Source organism: Halyomorpha halys, unplaced genomic scaffold, assembly GCF_000696795.3.
Source record: "Halyomorpha halys isolate HHAL.00 unplaced genomic scaffold, Hhal_1.1 Scaffold245.1, whole genome shotgun sequence".
Classification (NCBI taxonomy): Eukaryota; Metazoa; Arthropoda; class Insecta; order Hemiptera; family Pentatomidae; genus Halyomorpha; species Halyomorpha halys.
Window position 1 is genome coordinate 143,298 of NW_027106223.1, and position 8,825 is coordinate 152,122.

The 8,825-nt window shown below is 31.9% G+C and overlaps 1 protein-coding gene across 3 annotated transcripts in view; it reads right to left on the minus strand.

The window, feature by feature from the left end:
* The window catches only part of LOC106680140 (testis-expressed protein 2), a 68,925-nt gene that overhangs the window by 36,971 nt on the left and 23,129 nt on the right, over positions 1–8,825 (minus strand). For all 3 annotated transcript variants that reach the window (XM_067044593.1, XM_067044592.1, XM_014419651.2), the window contains 6 exons: positions 7,669–7,799; positions 5,760–5,815; positions 3,989–4,155; positions 2,276–2,456; positions 2,000–2,155; positions 68–306 (listed from right to left, as the gene is read on the minus strand). In XM_067044593.1, coding sequence (XP_066900694.1) covers positions 68–306; positions 2,000–2,155; positions 2,276–2,456; positions 3,989–4,155; positions 5,760–5,815; positions 7,669–7,799 — 930 coding nt within the window. The remainder of the gene's footprint in view (positions 1–67; positions 307–1,999; positions 2,156–2,275; positions 2,457–3,988; positions 4,156–5,759; positions 5,816–7,668; positions 7,800–8,825) is intronic.

The following is an 8,825-nucleotide window of genomic DNA, read 5'->3' on the forward strand; positions in this document are numbered from 1 at the left end:
ACAATATATATACATATATATTCAGATAATAATTTAAAATTAATAAAAAATGCTAAATACCACTTACTCCAATACTTCAGGAACTTCACCGCCTTCAGATTTTTGTAGGGTCCCGTAGTAATTCTTTAATCTGATAAGATTAATTTTTGTGTCGATCGTCATTTTAAATATTCCCTTGTAGTTAATATCAAGATCGACCCAAATCCCATCGCAATTGAGCTTAGGTAAACAGCTCTTCTCAATAACGGGGACAGATTCAGAAAGTTCTACATGTGATACTAACAGACTTTCCATAAAGGTGGGTACCTGAAAGAAATTTTTCGAACATGAAATAATAATAAATCACTTTTTTGGTTTTAAATTTTACAATATCATTAGAAAGAAAAAATCTGTAACATTACAACCCATGGTCTGGAAAATAGTTAACTTAAACCAGCTGTGATTTATCCAGATATTCCTTGGGAGACAATGTTGGGGGATATAACCCAAATTAATTATAATTTGCTGGTAAGCTGATAGGTAGGGAGTAGACTGTATTAGTCCAAGCATTGCAGTCTGGGGTAAACCAAAATATGCAGTGATTGATATTTATATGACTGGTTCTCGGATTTTATAAGATATGGGTGGACTGCATTTAAAAATAATTGAAGCATTGTCAAATTAATTTAACTGAGATTAAATAAAATAGTGAAAATATTCTAGTTTACTTGGTGGTTGATTGGTGATGGGCTATTGAGGTTTTCTGTGGAGCTTGAAGCTTGCATTCGTCGCCTTGCCTGGGTATGGTTAAGAAACTACTCACTCACGGTGACAGTTACTGTTTTGATCAGACAGTCTAAAGTCCAGTTTATGGTGGAGTAATGCCTGGATCAACTCATAAGTAATCTATATCAGAAGGGGTTTGATTGAAGATAAAAAAGATATTGAAATTACAGAATATATTGAGAGAAACATAAAGAGTTTGGATAGAGGGGGGTAGACCGAAAAAATGTATAATAAGATTAATTTTATTAGTTTAAATTCAAATGGGAAGTTGTTTCTGAGGTGAGACGAGTTGACGAGAGTGAGGGTCACCTAACTGTTCAGTAGAAAGATGAGAGATTCTCTCTCACTTGGTGAGAGCGATTAGAACCCCATTTTGAGATGGGTTACCTGTTTGAGATGTTCGAGAATGAAGGTCACCATTTTATGTTCAGTAGAAAGATAAAAGATGCTCCCTTACTTGGTGAGAGCAATTAGAACCCCATATTGAGATGGGTTACCTGTTTGAGATGTTCGAGAATGAAGGTCACCATTTTATGTTCAGTAGAAAGATAAAAGATGCTCCCTTACTTGGTGAGACCTAGGAGCCCTCTCGATGAAGGAGGTCCTAGAGGCTCACCGCCTGAAGTATTTTGATCATGTTGTCTTGATGGAGGATTATCGAGAAATACTAAAAACTATGGATTCTACTAAACAGATGGTAGAAGACCTCAAGGCTGACCAAGGATATTGTACCTGAAATACATTTACCATTTGTGCAAGAGGAGGGGTAAAAATCTCCACAAAGCCAGGAACATGGTAAGAGGCCGAAAACAGTTGCAGTCCTAGAAGGATGCTCCCCTACGTTAATAAGGTAATACAAGGTGAAACGAAAGAAGAATTGAATTATTTTAAGTAGGTTAAAATTTATATTGGTATATGAGCTAATAAAAGATTTGATATGACATTGCCACGTCTATTATTCTTTCTTTTTCAATTCTATAGATATATTATGGATCCATCATGGTTTATCTTTAGTCTTTGTAACAATTTCCCTTTCTTTTTTTGTTGTTTTTACACATAACAACACAGCATAAGGATATCTAGAACATTTCTCATAGAATGAGATCAGAAATTAATTGCTGTGGTCTGGTCTCAAACTAAGGCTCAGAAGTTAAGAGTCAAATTCTTTACAGATTTCTTCTTCATAAATAATAATTGAAAAATTTAAGTTATTTTCTTTTAAAAAATGGATTACCTTAATAGCGGAAAGCTTCTTTTGTATTTTTTCTTGAACCTGCTTTATCCAATAGCCATCATGCATAGGATCGTAAAGTATCCTAGCGAGAAACATATTGAGCCAGACTAAACTCTCCTCCTCTTCTTCAGGTACATCAACATTTTCATCACTGCCCTAAAGGTAAAAATGTTCGTGTTCACAAAATAATAAAACCTTTTTGAGCAAGATATTGAACTTATTATTAGAAAGATATAATATTATTTCTTTTAAACTGACAGAAATTTTGATACATACACAAACACTGATCTTTCTCCTGACATAGTGCACCATAAAGGTGTGGTAATGTTCACTGGATTTCAGAGGTTTCATTGGCGTTTTAAAGTCTTCACTTTCAGACAAGCTCACGTCGCTTTTCTGTTCTTCTTCTTCAATCGCTGAAGATTTCTCTTTTGCAGCAGCGACCAGTCTTCTGAACCTAAAATATAAATAAATACTTTCATAAATTTAGTAAGTCTCAATATATCTAAGATAAGATGGGTACAGTAGAAGTGGAAGACAGTCACTGGACAGTGCCAAAAGCAACAGTTTTAGAGGTTTATGTAAATTAATGGTTCTATGAGGTCATGGTGCTTTTTGCAAGGATAGCATAGATTTTAGCTCTGAATAGGAAATAAAACCGTAAGGTACCCGTCGGATTTACACAATCCGATTTTTCTGTCCTTTTTTGTGTTCTGTATAATTTCTGTGGTAGGAGTCTCAGTTTTTCATGCCTCCTAAATCAGTGTACACCAGAAGACCCTGAACATGGCTTTCCTCTACCACCGGGGCAGATTCCATGACTAGTTGGCCAGCCTCTGAGGGAGACACCCTTTTCGAGACCCATCCTACCTGAAGCCATAATTCATGGTCTTCACCATTTCACAATAAGGTACCTGGGCGTTACACAGATAAGAGCCAATAGGGGATCTACCCCATTCTTATATATGGATTTCATTAATCATTAATTAACTCACTAACCCATAGATTGACCCTTTAGGGATTAAGAGTTGGTTTAAGAAAGTAAAACCCGTAGGCATAATGTCTCTTAATTTCAACCGCGTCTTTTTACACTAATGTTTAAGAACTTTTATTTCAGCATACATTCCGGGTTCCTGCATTAAAATGACAGAGCAGACCTTGATGTAAACAGTGTCTTTTTAATCGAATTATTAGAAAGTCCTCAGTGGAGGATTCTAAAAATTTTGTAAATTTTTCTTTGACCTAATATATATCAGAATAGAAGTAACATCAATCAGAATCTAAAAGGCATTATTAAGCCAATACTCAAACATAGCTGTCAGAGTTAGACCCTAATTAATGCATAAGAATGATTCCTGTTCAGATTTGAAAGAAGAATTCTACGACACACATTCAGAAGTGTCCAAGAAACACCATAAATTTGAAGAGGGAAACCAAATATAACGGAATTATTTAATGACCTGGATTAGAGACAATTCATTACACTTTAATGATTATGTCTAATGGTTCCTGATTTCCCACAGTAAATTCACTAACTAGTGATTTTTCAGTTAATTTTTTATGAAATGTTGCTTTTAAAAAAAATGTATTTCGGAAGCTATTGAATATAAAAAGCTCTGTTAGGGCTCATATTTTAAAAATTTCCTCTAATTTATATGATGTTCTATTAGGTTTCTAATATTGCAGGTAGTTTTAAAGATATAGAGCTCCGAATTAAAAATTATTTTTATTAACATTTTGAAACAGCTGCCATATTTTTATTCCCACTAATTATACTTGGCAAACTCTACAATTTTGACAAGTAATTATACACATATTTATTAAAGTAATCAAAAATTGGGGTGAAATAACTGACTTTTTTCTCCTCTTGGACTCTTGCACTAACAAGGAAAACTAACTTCCAATACTGGAGCAGACCAAGTTTTAAGAAGACAATGGAAATAATGATAAAAATTAACAAATGTAATCTAAATTTAAAAAGGATGTTACCATATATCCTTCTCTCTGTCAGTCCTAGCAAAGAGATAAATATTATTTTTGTTGATGAGTGAAGTAGGAACTTTGACGTAGTCGCTACTCAACCCGTTGTCGTCATCTTCCTCATCACTACAAAGTGACATATCATCTTCATCTAAGTAGATTCCACCTTTTTTGGTCTGAAAAACAATTCAAAGTGAAAGATCTTCTGATTTCATAAAAAATAGTAAACTTGTTTATTTATTGGAACTTAATAAATGGTGCTTGAATTAAAAATAATATCAGCTAACGTCGTAAAGCTATGCTAAGAAAAAAAAATTTAATTAAGATTTGGAGTTATTTTTGTTATTAATGTATATACTAAAGAGTTTTTTAAAAAATCAGACTTTCTGATAACTCATAATTAGCCATCCCTATAAGAACAAGTTCGGCCTATCGGAAGTTTTAAATTCTGTTATTTTGTAATACAAAAATGTTTTTAATACAATTGATATTTTTAATTAAATCATAATTTAAAATTGTAGAAAGATAGTCCGTGTGGCAGTCAATGAAGGTATCAAAATTGTAAAAGAAAACTATTAAAACCAATGTTTCGCCCCATTGTGCAGGGCTGTCAGATTGAAACAGAGATGACAACTGCTGAACGTTTTGAAGCGTTTTAACATTAAATGGTTTTCTTTTACTATTTTGATACCTTTATTGACTGCCACCAGGACTATCTTCCTACAATCTACTTCGTACGGTCAACTATCTTCTTCTAATATTACTCAACAAAGATACAAACACTACTACTCTTCAGCGCAATGCCCGCCTTCAAAATCTCTGGCCTATGTAAAATAAAGTTGTAAAAACCCTCATCACCAGGTCACTTGAACTCCAGCCCTCAGATTATCATCACTTTTCAACATTCTTCTACTTTAACGTCACCATCTTCTAGCCATTTTTATATAATATATTAATCATAGACCACAACAAAAATAAAAAAGATTTAGATAAGTATGAAACAAAAAATTATTTAAAAAAATATATCTTCCATGGAACTTATCAAAACAAAGGATCCACAAATCTATGGCACATATTTCACACAGACCTACAGGATTCTGTAGTACATCATAACCATTTCTTTTAATTATGAATAGAAAATATCGATAATTTAGTCATAAGAAAGGACATTCATGATCAGATGATCACATTTATATTAACGGCCTTATAAAAACTGATGGGATGATTCTATTCCAGTAAAACTATTTTTAAAGCAGAATAAGACTTAATAGTTTCAGTTTAAAATCTTAATACTTATGAAATACTATTACCAAATTTTTGCCACTTATCAATGGTGAGAATCCTTTTCAAATTAGAGAAAATTTTAAAATTTTCTTTTGAAAAATAGAATCTCTCTAATAATGGGAACAGAGGTAAAAGTGAGTAGGATGTCCTAACCAACCGTTATTGAAACAAAGATGCACCAAGAAAAATACTTTTATGCATGTGTAAGTGAAAGTAGTAGACTCAATCTGATAAAATCGACCGATTAAAAACCAACCTGTAAAATCCTTGAAAATTCTATCAAAGTCGGATCAATGATTCAATCAATTATGCCTGAACAAACATTTAATTACAAATCAACAGATAGGCACTGAACCAAATTAGTTCATCCATGTCTTAGATATAAAATGTGAGTAAAAATTTGCTCCAATTACCGTTAAAAGAATCTTTTGATTAAAAATAATACAAATAAATTCTAAATAGATACCTTGATAATACAATAGACATAAATAGATACCTTGCTCGGAGTCTTTACTTCTCCACCATCTTGCTCTTCATCAACTTTTTCTTCTTCTGAAAAAATATAAAACAACTTTGCAGAAAATATTGGGTAAGTTTAAAAGTACTCAGAATGGTATATCTAACTTGAATGAAATAACTAGTATTTTTTTAAAGACATTAATCCTATAGAGACTAAAGGTGATGTGAGATTAGTGGGTTGGAAGGTGCGACAGGAAGAGAACGAGTCATATATTATTATTATCCAGTACCAATTTACATTTGTAGGTTATAATTTTTTTTTGTCTAATAATAAAAAATAATTACTTCAGAAAACACTAAAGGGCTTGACATGACATACTTCAATTGTAGTTAAGGAGTATATTTCGGTCACCGAAGGGTAGGTTTTGTTTCTGAATAAGCTAAACAGAATCACATACAAATGTATCCAGGTTACGTGAAAAATGTTACTTGAATGTCATTTAGAATTCAGTTCTAAATGTTTTTGGAAATTTAATTTTTCCTTTATTTTTTTTTTTGTATACCCTTAGCCAATAATTAATCAAAAGTTTTTCTTTTATTTATTTATTGCTATTTACAAGTGTACATTATAATACATTTTGTAAATTTGATCTCGGTTTAAATGGAATGTTACAGAAGTGTAGAGAAATTACCCATTGGTAGAACTCTAATGACGTTTTACATTAGCAGGTCTCATAGCTATCTTCTTTTCAGGCGCCTCGGAGGATTATCAGGAATGGAAGAGGAAGCAAGGTTAGAAACCATTGGGTTTGGGTAGTTAGGGAGTTTGTAATCAAAAGTTAAATACCAATGCAAACAACTTACCATACCAATATAATAAATAATTACAATTACTTTTTCTGACATTTCGCCCTAAATTCCAGCCCTTCATCAGAGCTGAAAATAAAAAATGAGATAACAAGCATAACATAATGAAGAAGAAGTTAATATTACTGACTTACGTAACTTTAGATATAACTTCTTTACCAATATCTTTTTTATGTTTTTCATTTTATCATGTATATCTTTTACTTTCTCAGAATACTCATCAGAGAGGTGGCATAACCCTACTCTGCTTAAAAGCAAAAGTGAAGCCAAAAAGACCACACCCATGAAAGGAAAGATTATGTTTAGGTTAATAGATATTTCCGCCATTGTAATATAAACTGAAACAGAAGGTACCCACTGATTGGCTCGTATTTTTCCCTACACCTCTGCCTCATCCCTGGAAGGCACATATGGCCCGCCTTTATGGATTCACTTTTCCTACCAGCATACACCCTTCATTATAATCTTTCTTCCAAGATACTCATGTTAATTTCAATTTTTCATTATTTAGAGAGTGCACTGTTTCATTTTTAATTCTTCTTTAATATTTGTTTCATCTTTGATCATTATTTGCAATAATTATATATTATCTTTTTTAGTAACATTTGCTATCTTCTTAATTTCTTGTTATGTTTCTTTTTTTTTTCCTTCACTTCATTATGGTTGTTATTTCATATTTTGTATTCAGCTCTAATAAAGGCTAGAAATTCAGGCCAAAACGTTGGCACAAATAAAATAAGTCACACTAATTTATGTCCATTATTACACAAATGACTGAACTCATTATCTTTCCCACATAATAAAATATTATAATCTTTCTAGTGAAAACATTAAAAATTAAATTAATAAAAAAATAAATCATAACATTTAATTGCTAAAACAAATAGGGGAGAATTTCAATAACAGATTATTTTTTGTCTCTTATAATGATTATGCCAGTTGTAGGGCAATTTATAAGTTGCTATTAGAAATAAGCAATAGTTGATAAATATTTTAACTGATCAGAAATAATTAAGAAGTTTCATTTCTTTAAATAATTAGAAAACGTCTTCTTTACAAACATCTTTAAAATTTCTTACCTTCTCCTTTTTTCGGACTTTTCTTATAAGAGACAAAATCCAACGAAGAAGTGCCCCTTTCACGATAGCGAGTACCCAAATGGGAATCAGGGTTCAAAATAATACAAATGGGGTACTTCTTACTCCAAATTCTAAAACAAAATATGGCAAATAGTTAAATATTTTCATATACAAATGTAAAATCAATAACATATTTTGACTTCATCAGTGTTAAGCATATTAACTTGAGAAGATTGTTGATTGACTATGTGCAATAACTAAAAGGGTAAATAAACTACTGATTATGAGACAACGTTTCGCCCCACATAGCAGGGCTTCATCAGGGCTAAAAAAAAAATACAAATAACTAAAATTAAATAACAGAATAAGTCAATCTTTAAATTCCCCCAATCCTCTGCCCTTTTGATACCTTTCAATCGCTTCAAATCATTCTTTGGCTTTCCTTCATTCTATGCATAGTATGACATATGTCAATTCGTATTAAGAACCCATATATCACTTCGAGAAATATCCCGCAGCCCACAGATGATTTGAGACACTTGCATGAGATATGTTAAACGTTTCTACGATATCCCGTGTCATAGAGTGAGGATTTTCTGTGACCAATTCTTTAATTTGGATCATCATCAACAGTTGAAGGATGAACCGAGCACTTTCCATCTTTCAAGTCATAATTTCTGATTCTGAACTGAGCAAACCACTTACAGACAGTGCTTACTCCTAAGGTATCATCGCCAAACACACTGCAAATTTTGTTAACTGTCTGTGCAGCAGATTTTCCTTTTCGGAAATAAATAATCATAGAACAACAAAAATGAATTTCCTTCTCTTCCATTTTGAGCAAGCAAAATGCCACTTAAAAATAAGGAATCTCAGTTGAAACTGATGCATAAAAGCACCTTAACTGATCCTTTTTTAGAATATGTAAACATTATTGACCAAATAAACATGGTTTTATAAACAAAGAGAGAAAAAAATTGAAAAATGCTAAGAACTTATTTTAATACCCAATATGTACACAAAATAAAAATTACTTAAAATCGAATTTCTGAAAAAGTGAGCATATATATTGTAATATGCTCTTTTTTAATGAACAGTTGATATTGATAGATTAATGATTTTAGTTATGTTTTTATTTTATGTATGTCGTTTTGGTA